This window comes from Cyrtonyx montezumae, unplaced genomic scaffold (assembly GCF_038088225.1).
Source record: "Cyrtonyx montezumae isolate F1298 unplaced genomic scaffold, pur_monq_1.0 scaffold_8, whole genome shotgun sequence".
NCBI lineage: Eukaryota > Metazoa > Chordata > Aves > Galliformes > Odontophoridae > Cyrtonyx > Cyrtonyx montezumae.
The window spans coordinates 52,863,743-52,885,815 of NW_027072089.1; the positions used below are offsets into that span (position 1 = coordinate 52,863,743).

The 22,073-nt window shown below is 34.4% G+C and overlaps 1 protein-coding gene across 1 annotated transcript in view; it reads right to left on the minus strand.

Annotated features, from left to right (window-relative positions):
- Nucleotides 1-21,777, minus strand: part of RTTN (rotatin) — a 71,247-nt gene extending 49,470 nt beyond the window's left edge. The window contains exons 1-17 of the mRNA XM_065752232.1: nucleotides 21,715-21,777; nucleotides 21,169-21,356; nucleotides 20,249-20,447; nucleotides 18,455-18,544; nucleotides 17,020-17,098; nucleotides 16,041-16,155; nucleotides 15,446-15,596; nucleotides 14,216-14,381; nucleotides 12,340-12,521; nucleotides 9,333-9,448; nucleotides 8,438-8,608; nucleotides 6,917-7,129; nucleotides 5,673-5,785; nucleotides 4,333-4,459; nucleotides 2,943-3,068; nucleotides 2,527-2,643; nucleotides 60-199 (exon numbers count right to left, since the gene is read on the minus strand). Of these exons, the coding sequence (XP_065608304.1) occupies nucleotides 60-199; nucleotides 2,527-2,643; nucleotides 2,943-3,068; nucleotides 4,333-4,459; nucleotides 5,673-5,785; nucleotides 6,917-7,129; nucleotides 8,438-8,608; nucleotides 9,333-9,448; nucleotides 12,340-12,521; nucleotides 14,216-14,381; nucleotides 15,446-15,596; nucleotides 16,041-16,155; nucleotides 17,020-17,098; nucleotides 18,455-18,544; nucleotides 20,249-20,447; nucleotides 21,169-21,356; nucleotides 21,715-21,745 (2,324 nt within the window). The 5' untranslated portion in view covers nucleotides 21,746-21,777. The remainder of the gene's footprint in view (nucleotides 1-59; nucleotides 200-2,526; nucleotides 2,644-2,942; nucleotides 3,069-4,332; nucleotides 4,460-5,672; nucleotides 5,786-6,916; nucleotides 7,130-8,437; nucleotides 8,609-9,332; nucleotides 9,449-12,339; nucleotides 12,522-14,215; nucleotides 14,382-15,445; nucleotides 15,597-16,040; nucleotides 16,156-17,019; nucleotides 17,099-18,454; nucleotides 18,545-20,248; nucleotides 20,448-21,168; nucleotides 21,357-21,714) is intronic.
- Between the last annotated feature and the right edge of the window lie 296 nt (nucleotides 21,778-22,073).

Genomic DNA, 22,073 nt, shown 5'->3' on the forward strand with positions numbered 1-22,073 from the left:
AAAGATATTTTTAACATATGTGTAAAAGGTACGCTGAAATGCTGCAAGGGAATACTCACAGCTGCTTTTTTGAGAAGAGAAGACGCAGAGCAGCTCGTAGTCTAGTAGTTCTAGGGAGAATACCATCTCCTTTGTCAGAGGATGTTTCACTCAAAGTGAGGATGCAGTTTCCTAGCTTATCCTTTGTGTCAGCGTAACCCTAAAACAAAAACAAACCTCCCAATTTAAAAAATAAAAATTAAAATTAAAAACCTTAGCAAATTAGACAGGTAATTCCCATTCTTTTACATATTAATGGAGAGCAGAGGAATCAGCAACTGAAAAAAAAAATCCATAACTTTAAAAAATTCTGTAATTAAAATTCCTCCATGAAAAAAGTGATTGTGCATAAAATTTACATAAAGATTTTCACATAGCTCAGTTTCACCTGAAACTTTAGCCTTCTGTCTGTTAATGCTTTTTTATTTGTTTTTAGATAGTTTTCTTTAGCTGTAGCATAAAGAAAAACTGTACTCTAGGAAATCGAGAGTAGGGAATTCCTTCTCACACGTTTAGCCTACAGTTACATTAAAATCACTATTCCATCTTGAATATCAATGGAATGGATACATATGTGTAGCATGTGTAACGAGAAGCTGACATTTCTTCAGAGCTTTCTCCACCAGTTGCCTTTCTTCAATCCCTTTCACCTCTTATCCTACACTTCCTTGGTCATGGTAGACATTCAAACTGATGAATCTATTTCAAGGACCATATTACTTAATGATTTTTATAAATTTATGGTAATACTGAGATACAGGCAAAGAAGAAACGTATACCAATTATACTAAGAACAGATAATAAGAGTGATATTTCAAAAGAAAACTAAACAAGAAAGAAATCTCACAGGATCTCTCTCAATTATATTCCAATGGTCTTGGGAATCTAGAAAGTTCACATTCAACTGGAAATGGGCAAACATTGTCCTAAATTTCAAGAAGGGAAAAAAGACAGCACTGGTAATTAGACTTGTCAACCTCACTTCAGTGCCTGGTGAAGGATTATGGTGATTATTCTGGGAGTTATTGAAAAACATTTGAGAGAGAGTGCAGTCAAGGGTAACAGTCAACAGCAGTTCACAACAACTGGCAGATGGGTAGAGCTCAAAGGTTACAATAAACAGGCTCACACCAGGTAGCCAGTCTCTAGTTAGGTTCCCTAGGATTCCAGCTTCGGACCAGTCCTTTTCAATGTTTTCATGAACAACTTGGACGCAGGACTTGAGCATATATGTAAGTTTTGAGGTGACTAATTACGAGGAGCTGCTGACATGAGGGTAGACAGGCCTTGCAGAGAAATCTTGACAAATTAGAGGACCGAGAAACCAGCTGCACTGTGTTAACAAAAGCAGGTGCCAGATTTTGCACATGGATGGGGCAACCCTGGATATACATACACACTGGAGAATGAGGAAAATGAATGAGGAATGAAACTAGTAAACAGAGAGTATCCAAAGGAGGGCTAAAAAGATGGTGAAGGGCCTAGAGGGCAAAATATATGGAGAGAAGGTTTGTTCAGCACAGAGAAGAGGGGATGCCTCATTGCAGCCTACAGTTCCCTCACAAGGGGAGAGGACGAGCAGGCACTGATCTATGCTTTCAGGTGGCAGCAACAGGACCTGAGGGAACAGCATGGGGCTGTGTCAATAGAGTGTCAAGTTGGATATTAGGAAAAGATTGGGAATGGTCAGGCACTGGAAATGGTTCTCCAGGACTGTGGTCACGGCACCAAGCCTAGTGAAGTTTTTAAGAAGAGTTTGGACAATGCTCTCAAACATAGGGTTTGAATTTTGGGTGGTCCTTTGTGAAGCCAGGAATTAAGACTCTGATCCTTGTGGGTCTCTTCCAACTCAGGAAGCATGTAGCAAATACCTGATTTGCAAACCTATAGATATATTATAGAAGGCAAGTGTCTAGCACTGGAGGAAAAAAAAATAAAAACTTGAAAGGAGCAACTACACTGAAAACCGTACTGAAGACAGCAAAACTATTAGATTGAGCCAAGAGTGAAAATAAAATGGGCATACTGTTACTTTAGTCTAAAGACTAAAGATAATGCTAATTGTTGATCCTTCTAATCAGCTGGAAAGAAACAAAAAAGAAAATACAGCTTATACCTTCTGCTATTTATTGACCACAAAACTTGATCAGAAAACTCTGCAATCACAAAGTACCTACAAATGTTCAGATTTATCCGTTTCCAAAATTCTATTTAGATGCCCATTTGAAAAAGTATATAATGTTTTAAAATGCATTTGGATTTCTACACAGAAACAATTAAGTCTTGGTAACTGTCTATTTCTACTATAATCATCGGTTAGAATTTGCCTACAAACTTCAAAGTAGTAACTTTGATTGGCATGTCACCATTACTGTTAGTCTATTTTTCACTTGCTACTTAAGTGAATATTCTGTTTGTTTTAAGAGAACCATGCTGCTGTTTATAAGATTTCATACATCAAATTCAGATTACATCACATAAAAATACCTGTAAAACAGGAATGACAGGATAGAGAGCCTCAAGAAACTTGTTCCAAGTCAATATCTCCATTACTAATTGGCCCTGCAACAGGTGCATCAGAATGGCCTTGGCTGCAGAGTTTACCTGCTCAATTAAAAAAAAATAGATAAAGAAAAAACTAATACAACAACTACAACAGCTCATGTGTTTATATCAGTTTGCCAACACTGTAACAGAAAATATTAATACAAAAAACTCTCAATTATCAGGCATAATAAACATCAGGCTGTTAAAAAAGACTGAAATTCGTAACTTCTTTCACTTCTCGTTCTTTTAATCATTCGCTCTTTCCATATGCATATAGAAAACCTACATAGTAAAAACTTTAGGTAAGCCTCAGATCACCATAACAGTATGAACTTAACATTTACTATACACAGTACCTCATTCTTTTCTTCCTGAAGTCCAAAAGTAGCAATTTCATATAAAACTTTTGGATGAAGAAGAAAATGTATTCCATGGCATATTGAAGACACAGATTCAGCAACATTATTAATATATAAACAGTCCTTAAGTAAAAATAAAGACAGTTAGTTTATAAATTCAGCACAGATTCCACTACTGCCTGGAGTTGTGATGCAGTGAAAGGCGTCTATGCATCTAGGAAGAATAAAGTTCTGAAAGCTAAACATTATGGTCCTGGAAGAAACATCTTTGTAAATCACTGACTAAAATTTGCTGTCACTATATAAGAATAAAAAATGCTAAATCATTTCATTGTGATTTTACATACCAGTTAGTCTTTATATGTTGTTCAGCATTTTGTTATAATAACTAAAATCTAAAACAGGTAAAAATTTCACAAAAAGTTACAAGTGTCACTCAGTGGAGGCAAACAGCAAAATAGAAAAGCATCTTATGATCTCACCAATATAAGTCAATATTAATGAATACCTAAAAGGATCTGATTAATAAGACACTACCACTGTTATTAAAAAATACAACCATATACTTCTAGGAAGTTGATGGTTTTGGACTATCATTATTAAAAAAAAACAAGCAAGCAAAAATCTCAGGGAGTGTGTTCTTATATATTAAAAAAAAAGGCACATAAAAGGAATTACATGTTCTTAAACACTCTCCAGACGTTTACACCTAGTTAAAATAATCATTTACTTTCTCACTTTTACACAGTCTAAGCAATTACATTGGAATTACATATATGCATATATATATACATACATATATACATATGTATGTGTTCTGAAAATGTCAGTATTTCATTATTCTATTATGTCTAAGCAAATATCTCTGCAAAAAGCAGACAACCAGTCAACTCAAAATGATTTTTACTCAAGAAGAAACAAAGAAAAAATACTAACTAAATAAAAAAAGCACAACAAAGGAAAGTGAAAAACCTCTATGGAGAGAAAAGAATCAGTGCAATCTCATTTCAGCAAACGTAAAAGTGAATGCTTCGGTTCTTCTCAAAAACAAATTTATATTGAAATATTTCTGTGGAGCAGCAGCAAAAACCAAAACAAAATCAATCAAACAAAACAATGAATAATGACCAATATTACTAAGAATCTTTTGAAGAAAGCAGAGTTGTTAATCACTGGTTTTCCTCATCCTTTAAAGATATTCTGAATAAAAGTCCCTAAGTTTAATCTGATTAGATTTAAATACTAAAATAAAATAGCAAACTGCAAACCCATGCCTGCACAGCATATCATATGGTAAGCAGAATTTGCAGTAACAATGCTTTTCATGAGGAAATCATACAGTATATGTTATCCAGGACAACAAAGAGTGAGCAAACTAAATTCTAACCTGAACCACTGCCAGACAGCAGCGATAGGCTTCAGCTTTTATATTCAGCAAAGGATGTGCCAATAGACGGAGAAGAACATTCTGACTTTCAGTGTGGAGCGATGGGTCAGTCTGGCCAGACTTAGAACTTAAAATGAAAAATAGTTAGTTTTATTATAAATTTTACAATAAAACTGTGATTTCAAACATATATTAAATTTGTTCTACAGGAACCAGAGATGTCCGTAACAATTCTCCTGTTAAATTTCAAGATAATCCCTCACAAATTCTTCCTGAAAGGATATACAGCCTGAAAAGAAAAATAGCTTCACAGACAAAAGTTCAAGAGCACAAAAGATTTAGCAAAATCATAACATCAATCTTCACACTTGTAAAAATACTATTTTTTTTTACACTTTGGGAAAAAGTAAACATTTTTTTTCCAAAATCCTGTCATCAAAATTAGGAATCTGAAAAACATTTACAACAGTCTGAGTTTCAGTATAATCTTCAGATGATGGCACATAATTATGAAGATTCCAGTGCATTCAGGGCTTTTTTGTTACGTTTTGTTTTTACTGGTAGTGATCACAGTCCATCTCACTATCACAAAAAGTATGGACAATTGTTAAAATATAATAATCAATTGAAGTGAAATTCCTGTTTTCGGAAAAATCATCAAATGATAATTCTAAAAGGATTAGAATACTGAGAAGTTGTTCTGAATGTAATGCCTCACACTTATTTCCATGGAAACTGGAACACGCACAAATAGTACAATAACACTATTTAATAAAGCAAATTCTCAGCTACAAATCACTATTTTCAACATATTCACCAGCATTAGCTACACATTTCCGCCAGTGATAAACAAGAGTCTGCATGCTTTATTCCTAAAAATCTGCACCAGATGCCATTTTGTTGGACTTCCACTCTGCTGCCAATTGTCACAGAGCAATAAAATATAACAGAGTACTGATGAGAAGGTTCATCCTCTACCACCATATGACTAACATTCTCTTCTAATACTGTGGGCCAACAAAAAAAAATAGGAGGCATTACTTTTGGAGCAGCCCTAGGATTCTGACGTTTCATAATTAAAAGCCATTATTGGATAACTCTTAAATTTAGTTTCCTTTCAAATAAATCCTTGAAGTTCTGAAACAGTGTGAAATTGAGATTTTGTACTTCTAATTAACTGCTCGACACAATTGTTCCAGGCATGACAAATTCTCTAATGGAGACTAATTTTAAAAATTTGAAAAAAGAAAATGCAATTAAAGCAGGTTTTTTAACAAATGAGATGGAATTTTGCAAAACACTGTCTCTATAACAATGTAATATATATGTAATATACTTACATATTAGAACATATTTGAATACTCCCCTGAAGCAAGGCCATGTGTTGGTGGTAAGGTAGGCTATGTAAGCCCTGATCTGCCAATTCTACTAATTCAGTAAGATTCTTCTTCCCCTGGAAAGTAAAATGAAGAGAAAGGAAATATAAGAATAAGTAATATTAAAAATATAAAACGTTATTTCCTAACCTTTCAGAATTAATAATTTAACGTTTGTCTACATAGAGATTAGCTCAGCCTTTCACGAAGTTCATAGTTTACCTGATTAACAAGCTCACTGTATTTCAGACAAGTACATTTTAGTACCTGTTCCTGTCACCTGAAAACTCTTCAGCTGCTAAGAAATTACAATTAAATTAAATGGGCATAAACAATATCTAACATTTTACAACATGAACACTCCAACACTATTCAAAGCACTTTTTAAAATGTCCGATAATCAAGTATAAAAAGTTACCCTAAAATTAATATTGAATTGTTAAAAGTAAGTTTTTAAAAAATAGATAAGTAAATAAGACTGTGTATACTTGTCTTCACACTTTCAGTCAAGAAATACACTGAATGTGTGCAGTTAAATTTGAAGATCACAACTTAATTGCAAATAATATTTAATACAATCAGTAGTTCAGTCATAAAGTTCAGAACCTTTTAATGTAAAGACGTATTCACACAGATTTAAGACAACAGATCATTTCTATTTCTGTATTTTACTCATCCATACAAGAATGGAACAAGAAATCTGCACAAGCAGGAATCGTCCATTTTATTATTGGAGAATATTTCAGTACCACACTTGAATCTCTTAACTAAAAAAACACTGTATATTTGCTTTCTGCAAACAAAGTGAAACGTGCAGACTTTGTATAGTATAAAAGTAGCAGTATCTTAGAGCTAGAACTGACAGTTTGGAATTTAAATATTCAAATATACTGACTGTATATTGAAATACAGCACTTGCTTTAACTTCCTTCTGCATAACAGATCATATGGCCACTTGCAAGTCTTTGTTCCTTTGTTTTCGCTTGAAGTTTTGGGTTTTTTTTGTTGGTTTTGTGCTTGCTTTTATAAAGAACAGAAGTAATACTAATAAAAATATATATAAATTAAATCAATATGGAATGCTAAGAAATACTCGTGAGTTTTCTGTGTCAATTCTAACAGTTTTTACAAGAAAAGAAAAACATAGGAAATAAATGTGCTTTATTATTAATAAATAAAAATATGCTTCATATAATAAAATTCTATACCTTCTTATGAACTTCAGCCATAAAGCTACAAGTACACTCAATAGAATAAGCAGCTTCTGAAGCTTGTTTGTAAATAATGTAGTTCTCAGAACTCATCTGCTCCAAGTAGGCTGTAACGGCTTCGTGAATGCTTGGATATTCCAAGGAAAAGGGCACATCCAGAGACAGAAGAAATAAAGCACTCAGCAAGCTCTTCTGCAAAACTTTGCTTGCCTTCAAAAAAGAAAACAATTTTCAGAATAACATGGTCTGAAAATACAGTAAAACCAACAGCATTTGCACTCTTTCAGTGAGAGCAATCATTACAGCTACTACGTAAAATTTAGAGGAAGAAATACAAATCAAATGAGAGCTCCATGAAATATACTTTTTCCATTATTATTATTAAATAATAATTGAGTATTAATTCCTGAGTCCATAATTCCTGAGTCCAGGAAATGCCAGTCCTAGCACCAGACTTGCAATTGAAACGTGGGTCTGATCCAGCCACAGCAGTTCGTATGTTGGGCAGTTTACTATTTAACCACTAGATGGCAGAGAATACACAGACCACAATTATCTGTACAATTCCACACAGCAATATACAAACTAAGAATAGGAATTTCAGTTATTTTGTTTTTGTTGTCTACTGCAAGTGTTCAGTATTCATTCAATTAAAATTTTGACGTTGAATACTGTAACTTTTTTTTCAACTCCTATCATATAACTAAAATTTTCTATTTTGTACATTGGAGGATAAGAACAAAAACTATAAAAAGTCACTAGATCGATATGTCTGCACTTGCTTGCAGAGACAAGAATCTACTTTCACTGTTAGTAAAAGATTTTTAAAAATCTTGGCAAAAAAAAAAACTGAAAAAAGAATCTGATACACGAGTTGAAGACTGACTAATAAAACCGTGGTACATAGCAACATAACTGACAAAAAACATGGACAATACATGTTTTTAAAGAGAACTTTAAACATCATCTACCCCTATGCATCCCACAGTAATTTTCAAACATGGGATTCCAACTGGAAAAAAAATCAAAAGAAACAACAAAAGAGCCACAACATATAACTTTTTTAAAGAGCATTAGAGGCAAATAAAACTTTAAATAAGTATAAACTATAAACTATAACTGTGCACTACACTCCATAAAATAATGATTTTAAAGAGCATACAGCACTAGACATACCATGCCAACAATAAACAAGCAGGGGGCAGCATTGTTTTGCAAACCATTCATAATACCAGAAAGAAATGTTACAGGAAGAACGTTGAATATTGCAAACCTCATTAAAAAGCTGTATAATTTTTTTAAGACTTGTATTCTGCAGCAGGTACTGTAGAATGTACCAACATCTAAAGAAAAGACAGAGTTCCCTTTCACTACCACATATTAGCCCATGTATATCAGATGAACTTCTCTGTTCAGTGGCTATTCTTCCCAACACTGATCACTGAGGAACATATTCCTTTATGTCCTCTTAAAAAGCAAAAATCAAAAACAGTCACTTTTAAAATTAGCATGGCCTACCTTTTCTACAGGAAGAAGTGTTTGCAGTAACCTAACTGTGAAAAGTGAAATGCTAACAAATGCCATTCTGTGATGTACCATCATCACCTCAGGCTGCTCTGCACTTATATTGGTTTTGTGATATAGTATCGTTTCTCCAAGCAAACCCAAGACCAGAAGCAATTTGTCTTTCTGGAAACAAATCAAAGACACAATCATTAGAAACAATTGACATGTTTTTATTGTATTTTTTCTAAAGTACCTGTAGAACCCTTACAATAATTATACAAACTAATTCAAAAAAGCAGAAATGGTACAACATAAACAGTATTTCATTTGTCATCCGAACAGAACTAGTTCTAGATGTTACTTTACTTGGACTAGTAGCTCCGAATACTTTGTTGAGTAATTACCCATTATTGGCTTCTCTCCTTTTATTTCTTCTTTTCTTAATTCCTGCTTGCTTCACCTTAGAATTTTAATCTATACATCTAATGGATATAACATACTTTAAAATTCCAGTTTTGGATCTAAACAGTTATCCCTCTTCTTTCAAATAAATAGCATATAAGATGTAAAGTTAAAGTTGTCATCTAAATCAAATTGCTCTTCTACACGTGTAGCCAGCACTTGTGCTCCAGATCCTTTCCTACATGTGTTCCTTTCAATGGATACTTAACAGCTTTTCACTACAAAACAAATCTAATTTTTCTGAATTGAAATTTCAGTTTCTTCTTGAGAAAAAACTTACAATAAATGAACATGTCAGTGGTAAAACTATTAATAAACTATTTAAGATTTTCAAAACGATAGTTGAGCAGAAGATAAAGTATGTATATTAATCACTGTAGAAAACATCAGAGGCTTACCAAATCAGACTACTAAATATACTGACCAAAGCTTAAAGAAATCTTACCAATTCCAGTCCAAAAAGGCTCTCATCTTCCCAAACATCCTCAGAAATAGCATCACCAATAAGGTACATGTTTTCAACAAGCAACTCAAGAACTTCCATTGTCACCCTCCTGCAACCTAATGCAAATTAGAGGATAAATTTGAATACAAGCAAAATAATATCACATTCAGCCAACCAGCCGTTCAACAAAGAATTATTGTAAATCTGAAATACTGAAATTTTCCTGTAGTATCCGTCTATTAGATTATTGCTAACTACACTCAACCAGCAAACTATCTTCTAGTCAAAGTCAGCAGCTAGAAAAAAATCACAACAGAAGACACTAAAATAATCATCTACATTAAAAAACAAGCATTTGCTTATATCCTAGAGGAGAACATATTACTACAGCTGTAGATACAACCACTAGACTTCAGTAAAGCTCCATCCACCACCACCCATCAGAAGAGCTTTGGTTACAGATAAACAAAACGTATTGTCTATTCCTGTTAATCTGCATTTTCAATATAGGAGTAGTGGCATTTCTCCTGGACTGTTTTATGTGAGATCTATTTTTGAAAGGCAAGGAGATGAATGCCACTTTAGCTGCTTGTACTTCCTCTCCATAACAACTTCTCCCTAGTGTCAAATATTTATTCTTTTTCATGACTCCTTCGGACTCAGTATCTCTTAATAGGAGGCTAATTAGGTCTGTTTATTAGAGATTTTCTTCCTTGGTACAGTTTTATGCTGGGACATGAGACTACAAAGAAACCTGGCCAAAGATTAAAACTGCACTGCCTAGGTTTACTACAAATACAGCCCCTGCTCAATGTGCACAAATAATTAGAGAAGAAAAAGTGAAAGACTTGTAAGTTTCATGAAGAAGGAGGCAGAATTCCTGGAGCTAGATCAAGTACATTCATAGGCAGATAACAGAGGATGCCAAAGATGTCTGGCATCCTAGGGAACCAGAAAGTGACAGTTTGCCCCAGATACTTGAGATAGCTCAACTGTTGGCTTAATTACTGTTTCTATTTAAAAGCACGGATGAATTCTACATACCACTGAATCTTCTCACTTCACTTTTAAACTACAATAAAGACTTAATATCCCTCATGATCTGTTTTAAAATCTAAAAAAGCAAAAGTTTATGGCTTGTTATAGCATGTATTAGAAGAGAAAACAAAAAATTTATCTACTTTCTGTAGATTTTACTCTATGCAAAAGCTTTGTTGGTACACTTAAAGAAGAAAAAAATAATTATGCGTTAAGAATGCAATCAGAGAATCATAGAATTGTAGGGGATGGAAGAGAATTCTAGAGATCATCGAGTCCAACCCTCCTGCCAAAGCAGCTCCCTAGGCCAGGTTGCACAAGTAGGTGTCCAGGAAGGTCTTGAATGTCTCCAGAGAAGGAGACTGCATCACCTCTTTGGGCAGACTGTGCCAGTGCTCCACCACCCTTACTGTGAAGAAGTTCCCACACACATTTCTGCATAACTAAAGACATTACGTAGTTAATTAGTCTTATGGCTTTCCTACTAGGCAGTCTGTTAAGATAACCTGACTATATTGATATAATCTCCTAATTCATACAAAACACACTTATGACTCTGATTTTAAAAGCAAATAATACAATTACTAGCAAATCACATTAAACAAATTCCATTCATCATCGAATATCAGTATTTCTATCAAAGAATACAGTAAAGGATATAATTAACCCAATAGCAAATTCAAAGTTGAAATAACTATATACAGCTATAGAAATTGACTCATTTAGCAAACTGTTACCATCAGATCTAAAAAATTTCACAAATATTATACAAAATGGAAACTGAAGTTCAATCATCTCTCCCCACAACGTTCTGCATAGAAACCATCACAAAGACAAGAGTGCATTACATGTAGTCATGCCCACAGTAACTGAGGTAGTGCCAGCAAGAGCGGCAGATATCAGAAGGAGCAATCAAAGTCAATAGATATATAGACACCTATCACTTCCAGTTGTTTTAAATCATCTAATACAATTCTTCTTATATCATTATTGTTGCTATCCAGGTTAATCAGAGGCAAACAAAAAACAAATACAAATGTACATGGAGAGAATAAACTCCGAATCTCTCTGTGCAATAGGTTAAAATGACACGACAGCTGACATGACCCTGGCAGATCCACAAAACAGAACATTAGTCAAGAAGAATATAATTCTAAATTGTTGGAATTATTTCTATCATCTTATGCTACATATAGGTTAAACTGGAATGCTATTATGAGAAGCTATAACTTGTTGCAATATTGACAAAGAAAAGCAATTGAAAATTAAGTAACACAGATAGCCTCCAACCTTAATTCTGATCCAGTGTAGTTTTTCTGTCTATATGTGGCTTATAAGACCATGTTCATACCTACAGAGTTGGATCAAAATCAGATTGAAGAGTTCAATCTTGCGAGTAGGATTAGATGAACAGCGAGGGAGCAATAACGTATCACAGTATATACTGGTTTTACTTTTTAAACACTCTTCTTGCAAATCCAATTCACCAAAACCTTACATCAATAAATTGGCAAGATACTAATTTCTCAACATCTGAGGCAATCACCATTTTTTAAGAGATGATTATTACTAAATGCAAGGTAAGAAGGATATATCAATTACCAAAAGAAATCAGTTGCACTTCAGATTTAAAAAAACACTGTCTTTAAACCACTGTTTAGTGTGCTGTTAAGTGTGGTTATTTTTCTTTCTTCTTGAGTGACATTTTATTCCACTATGCAGTTTATCACAACACACGCCCACTTCTTCCTATCACTACTTACCAACATCAGTAAAAAGCACAACAAACTTCTGCAGCAAATGTGAAAATCAATCTGAAGATTCAAACCATACGACCTAGACAAAAACTCTACAACAGAGCTGCTATAATGAAGTACAGTGTGTCAGCAATCATCTCCATCTTATATCATCAACATCCTAACAGGGTGGAACAGAGACAGAATAAACACAAAGTTCAAAGTTTTCTCACCTGTTCTTAGGAGAGGTATAGCATTTTCCAAGACAAAAACACAGAACTGGGGAAGGCTAAACTGCTTCATCTGTAATTCCAACGTGTCCTCATTTTCTATATCTGGTAGGTCAGTATGTCCTGCACCGAGTGGAGAATGCAGAGAGATTCTGGAGTCTGCATTTGCTTGAGTACTGTTTCCACTTAAAATGACAATAAATAAATAGATACAGTGTTAACCCTTCCAAAGAAAACTGATACATGCATACATTTTAAGATGACAACAGGTATTTTAAAACCTTCCTTCTGTAAAGCACTCAATTCCTTACCAGTACTTTTGATATCCAATCAGTGTTGCAAGAAGCAGGGGATTTTGTCTGTTACAACATTGCAAGAGAAAAATTGGTTGATTTGCAACCTCTTTTTTAATGAATAGTCTACCAGATGCTTGAGGTAAGGCCACTTATTGAATCAAATTTCAACCTAAATCATATCTGCTAAATTAAGATAATTCTATTCAGCTTGACACAGAATTCTTCAAAAGAAAATTGAGTATCCTTTATTTAACAAAGCATTTAGGGCTTCCTCTTTGACTGTAAAACAGTAAATTATCCTTTCCCCAAGAAAATCAAGTAAAATTATTTTCTACCTGCTATCCGAAATAACTTAATTCTCTTGTCTACATTATAGTTAATGGAATTATGTAAGTAATCTCCTAAACATCTGAATGGCTTTCAATTGCTTTAGCAATCAGTTTGTTTTTTGTTAAGCAAGCTGAAGAAAACTGAACTGTGGCAGGAGTACGTTATTTTATCTAACTGAATGTAAATGGTGTCTGAAAGCTAACAGATTAAGAGGGTGACAGAAGACAATAAGCAAAATAGGAGAGTTCAGCACTATGTAGTGGTTCTGACACTACTTACCAGAGGGTAAGAAAGGAGAAGTATCAACCAAAAACAATTCAGAAGAGGAAAGGTTAAATTTCCAGGCAGAATTTGAAACAGACAAACACACAGATTGAAGAGTCTCAAGATTAAAGAACAAGGAAAAAAAGAGTTACTTACAGAATGACAATAAACAAATAGTTAACATTACAATTATGTTGAAAAAGATTCACTAACAATAGTTGTTCCACGTTAGAATCATGAATGCTAAAGCAACATAGTCATTTCTGCTTCATAGTTTCCTTAAACATAGTTTCTGTTCAACTGTGTTTTCTTCAATGTTTTCTTCAAACTAAATTATATATTCATAAGAAATATGATTCAAGGACAGAAGCAGATAGGATGCAACAATATAAAAGTGTACTTTAATGAACAACTCAAAATATAGCCTTACACTATTAGAAAATCATCATCATTTTAACAGTGCCTCATCACAACCTTAATTGATATTTTAATGTAGATTGCCTTACTAGACTGATAGCCAGGGCCATATCTCTCTCTTGTGCAATAGGTAACAGTTACTACTAACCTGTTAACTGTTAAACTGGGTAAAACAGTCGGGTCCTAGAGTATATACATGGAGGTCATTTACAATGATGTACTGGCTACTGGATGCAGAGTTTCAGAGCACACCAGGGCAGAGTAGAAGATAACCCTCCTCAACCTGCTGATCATGCTCTTTTTAATCAGTTCCAGGATAGCATCATCCTTCTTGGCCACAAGAGCACACTGCTGGCTAATGAATATAGCAGGTAAAACTAATCTTACTTAATACAATTTAAAGAATTGTTTAATTTTTTGTGCAAATTGACTACATTTCCATAGTAACAATGTAAATTTTACCTGGTTAACACAACTCTCACACGATCCCAAATTCTGGCAGAGATTTCATAACATAATCTTGTATTAATAATTTTTAATTAAAATTCAACTTTATTTCTGATTTTACTCACCTAGAAGATGCTGCATCCCAATCTTGACCATCTCCTCTAGGACGCTGAACTGTCCGTCCAATCACAGATGGCCGAGGACTACTACTTCCAGGCGATGGATTCTGAGAACGAGGAGCACCTCTTGCTTCTTCACAATAAGACATTGAAGAATTCTGGGAAGTTGTGCCTTTTTAAAGATTATATATAGACCATTAAAGGAATCGTGAAGACTATTTTATCTTAAAGATATTAAATAGTTAAGTAAAGGTAAAAGTAATTAAGGTAGTGCATCAAAATGTATAAGTAAATATTTGCAAGCTAGGACAACCTATCACTGGCATGTAGAAGGAGTTTGGAAACCCAATTTAATTCTAGTTTAATAATAAATCTTAAATATTCTTTAAAAAAAAAAACAACAATAGAATAATTTCATATTTTAGTCTTTGAATTGTGCAGTGGAAGAAAATATTCTTAAGTTGCATTCAAATAGCTGTAGCCAAAGAAACCAAGTTATAGATATCAACCTATCAAAAGGGAGCTATCATGAAGACTTACTTAATAACAGACCAAAATACAAACATGGTCTCTGATTAAGGCTATTGAATTTTTGGCTAGCAGAATTTATAGAGATCAAGCCACCGATCGTAGTGACAATCTTCTGACGAGAGCCAGACTGCCATTTCAGATAAATAAAGTTGATTAAATTCATCTGACAAAATGGAAATGGGAAAATCCTTACAACTAATCTACATTATTAACTCTACAAAATATAAGCATCATAAACATTGTGAAATAGCCCTAATAACTGTAATTTCTGAAAAAATGACTGAATTATTTTCAGTCATCAGAATACAAAGAAGGCTACCACAGCTGAAGCAAACTGTAAGTTGATAAGTACTAACAGCTCAAAAATCTGAAGTTCAAAGTTTACCTACTTTTAAATATTTCAGTTAGCTTCATAAAATCCCTCTCCTGCTGATGTACAAAGCTGTATACTGAAAACAGTTGATGCACAATCATGTGAAACAATACAAACAAAAAATTTATAATTTTTTAATGTTTTTTAATATTTTTAAACAAGACAAGTACTCTAGTACTATTTAATGGCATTGATAGTATTGAACACCATCAACTACTACAACAGTTTTATGAGATCTGCTATAAGGAGGTGCATTTTTTTCCTAAAAAGCATTAGAGAACCTCACCTGTAGCAGAAAAAACCCAGTATTTCAAATATTTAAAAACACCTACCCTGCTCAGTGGAAAAAAAACTTGGATCTCTGTGAAAGTTAAGTCTGCTTCTTAAGAAGATACACAGCTGTTGCAGACATGATACAGCCTGTAAAGCTAATCGACGTCTTTGATCTCCTCCAAAAGCTAGGTTTAGTAGAGATAAAAGGCTCTGCAAATAATACAAAACCATTAATACTGGTAGCCGAATAATAATGCACTTTCATGAAAATCACATCAGAAAGACCCTTACATTAAATGCAATTCACAAATATTCCCAAGTATTTAAAAATCACACCAAAGAATAAATAGGCTTAACTAATGTTTTCTTATTGAATAAAAGACTATTCTAAGAACTCTGAAGTCCTGACTTTAACATGATATTTCTAGTAAAACCACTGCTATCACTCTGGGAGCCCTTTAAATTAATTACTGACCAACAATATATATACTAAAATCAAAATAATTTTCAACTTGAATATATTTACATTTGATATGCATTGACTTAAATGGACTTCTGTTAAGCAATTTTATTTTATTGCATTTACATCTGTTCTTACTTCACAAAAACGATTCCATAAAAAAATAAAACCTTAAACTTGATGTTAATTCTTGCCTGTACAATCTTTGGTCTCTGAAGAAAAATCTCTGCAGGAAAATCTTGCATAATCACATCCTGAAGAAGTTCACACGTACTCCAAATTAAACTTTGGTTGCTACTTCTTAAAGAGCTAAAATTGCAATGCATGTTCAAAGATGCATTAAAAACAAAAAAAAAGTAATTACTTTGGGCAAGTCTCTACAAGAAAGAGATAATCACAACACTGAGGAACCTAAAAATAAAAAAAAAGCTATAATTCAACTGTTTCAATTGTTAAACTTGAGTTATTCCTTAGCTATGCTAATTCTGTATACAATAAAGCATACCTCCATTCCCACTGCCATACTAAATTAAGTTCCCAGAAGAGAAATAACTATTGATTCTGAATTTGAAATTGAGGTAAGACTGGAAATTCCCCGTGAAGCTAGTGATTATCTCAGTGGTATACAGCAAGCAATCTAACACTTACCAAGTTTTTCTCCATTAGCAAGTTTCATGTACAGTTTCAAAGCACTTGAATTACATACGTGAAAAGTAATATAAAGGAAGAAATCTAGTAGATATTCTCTAACATGTAGTATAGCAAATAACAGCCTTTTTAACCTTCTACATTACTTTTCCCCTGCTCTATTTTCATAGTTTGGGAAACCACTGTTAACAATTTAAATAAACCCTGTTTCAAGCTTCTAAGCTCTTTCTAGACTCAGCCATAAAAGTCTTGAAGTACTAAAGACATCTTCCAGTTTCGTAAGTCTTTTGAAAGGTTAAATGTGAAAATGTTTCACAAGAAACATCACAGTTAAATAGACTTGGTAAGTAATCCAGTTCTTCATACTGCATTGCTGGCTATGCTAGAAATCAGGAATCCCAGATTAACTATTTATTTACAGGAACAGACTAATGATGAAAAAATACAAAAATGTAGAATGCTATCCAATAGTTATCCAATAAAAATAAAAACTACAACCAAACTCCAGTGCTATTATTACTGTACCTTTCATTTGATGAAAGAATGTGTCTATCTGTTGAAGTAAGAGTTAGCCAAGGAAAGGTGGAAAATTTCAAGCATTTTGCTGCAAAAAGAAACAAAATCAAACAAGAGAGAACAGACATTTTAAAGTATATTTTATTGAAGTAATGAACTGTATATTTCTATTGCAAAGTCAAAACATATGTGAATTAAATGCTATCTGAAACAGAAATAACTCTTGCTAAATATAGACTCAAAAAAAATCAAGTACTGCAAAGGAGAATTCAGCAACATCGTTAAAAAAGAAATTAAGGTCAAAAAAGAACAAAATGTGTTTACAGAAATGAGTTTTAACAAATGGAAAACATATTATTATTGCTCCACTAATAAATCTACCACTACATATTTTCAATCAAATTCTAATGTTTTTCTGCTGCTAAAGAACATTTGTATCGTCTCTAAAAATGTAAAATATTCATGCTTTTATTCTTAAAATAGTAGAAATCATAGTTGTTACTAAGTTATGACACAAAATAACTAACATACTTGAAAGTTATTTTTAAATTTAATTTTCATAATAGTTACTCTACAATTCTGAGAGATAGCTTATCCACTGATAAAAAGTACTTTATATACAGTAACTCCAAAGTTAGCTTTTAAAATCTACTTCTCAAAAATATACTGTATGTTAAATATGATACTGATATGGGAATTGCTACTCATATATCAATGCAGGCAAAGACTTGTCTGAGTATTATTGGTCCACGTTTCTCAGTCAATGAAACATGTTCACATTTTAAGTAAATTGGAGCATAACATTAGATTTCGTGTAGGTAAAGGGTAAAGACTTCTAAAGCACTATCCAGTATTCTGAAAACAGAAAGGTATGTCAAGAGTTCAAGTTTTATTGAAAAAGAGGTATTTAAAAAGCCATGTTTGATACGGAACACAAATCTTATGAAAAAACATCAGCAATTTATCTTTTTTTTAACTATTTTTTTTAAGTACAACTTATTTTAAGGTGCTTGATGTATTCCAGTACAGTTACACTATTTACTAGGGAAGAAAAAGATCTATAACATAGAATCAAAAGGGTTGGAAGGGACCTCAAGAGATCATCAAGTCCAAACCCCCTGCCAAAGCAGGTTCCCTACGCCAGGTCGCACAGGTAGGCGTCCAGGCGGGTCTTGAATATCTCCAGAGAAGGAGACTCCACAATATATATATATATATATATATATATATATATATATATATATATATATATATATATAGTATATACTGTATATATATTGTATACATATATCAGTTTTGTAAGCCTTTTAACTGAAGTTTATGATATCAGAAGTCACAGAATAGCAAGTAGAATAATGGTATTGATAGCTGTAATTGAATTCAATCCAAATAACATTTCTAAGCACTTTCTGTAAGCATATTTATAGTCTATAACTGCACTTACCAAGTGTTCTTTTCAGAGGTATTTCTAACCGTCGCATATGACTTCTATCTTGACCAAAATATCCAGTAAATAATTCTTCTTGAGGCAGAACTAAAACAAATTAAGGGTAAATTATACAAACAAACAAGTCAGTTTATCTTCACTACTTCCTCCTTGCCCTAATAATAAACATGATTTTAATTTGCCCCAGGAAAACAAAGTAATAGATAGATAGATAGATAGATAGATAGATAGATAGATAGATAGATAGATAGATAGATAAAGTGTGTTGATGGCTGTTTTTATAATGACTTTTTCCAACTGTAATTTTTTTTTATTATTTTTAATATTCTTACACTACCTTTCATACCATATGAGCAGTAGTAAAACCAATTACACAATGTCTATTGCCTGAGTGAGAAGCAGCAGTGAAGAAAATGTTTTCTCTAATCTAGCTGTGTAGTAATAAAAGCAACACTCACAATTAACTATTAAAAGCCTCCCTCCACCAAACCTCCACCAAAACTGCTGCATTTTCAAGTCAGCTGAAAGGTTTAGCCCCCCTTATGTATTATGTACGGTACTAATTAATGTTTGTAATTCAATACACAAACTATATAACAAAACACTGAAAGTTATCTGTCTCCCCATAACACATTTGACAGCAGTTATTTGATTCAAATGATCAAACCATATAATGCCCAGATCTACAGTGTTTTTCCCAATAACTGAAGTAAAAAAGAAATACAACACCCTATTACTAAGCACTCTTTAATCTACATGATTTAATCCGACTTACAGTATAAAGAGGAATTGTGTGTGATATTTCAGTTAGGAAAATAGGTATATTTTAAGCATGCATATGTAACAGATAAGTACATTACTTCTCGAACACAGTAAATCCTAGATAAAAATCTTGCCTCTTATTAGGACACAGAATAAAAAATAAAGATCAGTGAACATTGTTCTGGCAATCTGAAATTCTAATTAATGGACAGACTGCAGAAGCAATAAAAAATGCTACTTTATCTGTGAGATTGCACAGTGTGAGTGACAGAGATGTGACTGTTATTACACTGTGCAGTACAGCATCCAAATCCTTCTCACAGGAACTGGGAGGATTAGGCAAGGACTTCCATGGCTTTTAATTTCCTCCTTTATGTTTTATATCTAAATTTTTAAGGCAAGAAAAGACCACGTGGGTTTGTTTCTTTACTATATCTAAGTAGCACTGTATAACATCACAGTAACGGATGATAAGCTAGGTAACAAAAATAAATAATAGCATTCACACATTCTCTGCAAGCTTTACACACTTTACTGACAAGTATTTATCCAAAGCTAAGGAGATAATGCATATCACACTACTTCCAAAAAGAAATCCTTCTGCTTTTTTATATGCATACACACACACACACACACATATATTCCTCTTAAAGACTGCTATGCAGAGAATGGTAGCAAAACATAAGAGATTTGTTCTGAAGTTGGCACACTCATGGCCACAAAGCAACCTTCAGAAGTCATTCTGTGTCGTGTTTTTTCTAAATTGGAACAAACAATTAATAGACACTATGAAAACACACAGAAGCTCTGCTTATAAGCAGGATCTTTCTTGTGCAGAGAATTCTATTAAAGCAGCAGCACTACCTGAGCTAAGATCACACTTCCAGCAGAATCTGCTTACCCCACACTTCACACTAAAGAATACATTCACCTAATGCATTTCAAAATGTCAGCATTTCATAGCCTAAAAAGTGTTAATTTACTTTATTTTCATTTAAAATAAGTCACACTCCCCAGTATATAGCTTACCTGGTTGATCTACTGAAGGCTGAGACTGAGTTTGGTAACGTCCTGATAAGTAACTAGAAGAAATTTCAGAAGGAAGTAAGAACAGTCCATCCACGATCCCATCAATTATAGCCTGTAAGTTCGGATTCACATCAGAGCGAAGCTGAGAGAAGAACTCCACTGCACCAATTCCAATCATTTTCTGGGCAGCAGGTGGATGCTACATTAAGATAAATAACTGACAGAGTTAGCTGGAAGAAATTTAAAGGGCTTTTAAGGGGAGGGATTAAAAAAAAAAAGGTTGTCACCAGTACTTAGGCTTGATTAGCCCTTTATTATTTTAGATTGTTCACCCCTGACAAGGATATGCTTTAAAAAAAAAATCCTCGTTATAGTTGCTTTTTAATGATTGTAACACAAGAATGGATGCAGATTAAGACCTCTAAAACTCCTGAAAAGTTTTATCCACCACTTTTTAAAAGTAAATTGCAATGGTGTTAAATTCTTGATTTATCAGGAACGGTGCAAGCGCTCGTCTCAACCAGAAGTTATACACTAAACAAGAAATCGAAGAATCAGAAGTAAGTAGAAAGCCAGAAAATAATTCCTTTTCCAGCTGCCTCTTGTGGTTTAACCACATAGTCATTCACTTACTTCCCAGTGAGATGGGAGGGATGGGGCACCCACTCTGCCAGCACCTCATCACTCTCCAAATGAAAAGTTTTCCTCTGACTCATCTAACCTAAACTTTCCCTCTTACAGTTTAAAGCCACTCCCCCTTTATACCTTCAAGTACTGGAAGGAGTTTTCATTTCTCTGCCTGTATGCAATGGCTTTATTACTCTCTTTTTAGTAAAACACTAAAATCTCAATAACCAAATAACTACCACTTATATTCTAAAGAAACAGTTCAAACATAATTAAATGTAAGGATGCCAAACCTTGATCAAACTGCTCACAAAATTCAGCATTTCCTCCTTCATTGGCACTACAGGAAAGTTGAACCACTCCAAGAGCTTGGGGAAAAGCACTTTCTGACGGACCAGATCGGCATAAGAAACCAAGTTATGATCCAATTTGAACAGAATGCTCTTCAGCGACCGTTCTCTTATCTCTGCCAGTTCATGACCTGCCCCCAAACAAAGGACAAAGAAAAAAAGAAAACAAAAACACAACAGCGTCAGATCATTTGACAGTGTTTTATTATTATTATTATTATTATTTGGACAAACGTAAAGCTGTCAAAGATGCGTAGAAATCCCTCCACGTCAGAGGGCAGAGGGAAAGGCGGAGGTGCACGAACGCTCAGATCGGGAAACGCAGCGGGAGAGGCAGCAACAGAGCCCGAAGGGGAAGCGGGAGGCCGAGCAGGGGGAGACCCGCCGTGCACGCAGGCCATGGAGGGGAGGGAGAGGGCCAGAGCGAGCTGCGGAGCGGATGCTCGGGCAGAGGGGAGGCGGAGGGAGCCGGGAGCCGGGAGCCGTTACCCAGCTTCCTGACGAGCGACGACAACTCCATCGCGCCTCTCTCCCCGCCGCGATTCAACCGCCGCGCCGGTTCCGCCAACCGCCGCGCCCAGCCGGCCGCGGGGCGCCATGGGAAACGTAGTGCGCTGCGCCTAACCTCGCTGCCCCATTCGCCCTTTGCTGCGCGCGGGGCGCTCTGGGAGCGGGGCGGGAAGGAAAGCAACTACGATTCCCGTGGTGCCCCGCTACGGCAGCCGGCGTGGGGAGTGGCTGCCATGCTCATATTCAGCTTGATGTCCATTTTCTGGAAAGCTGGGTAGCCCACAGTGTGAGCTTGTGCCTGGGGTTGTTATTCCTCAAGTGCAGGTCTCGTTGAACTT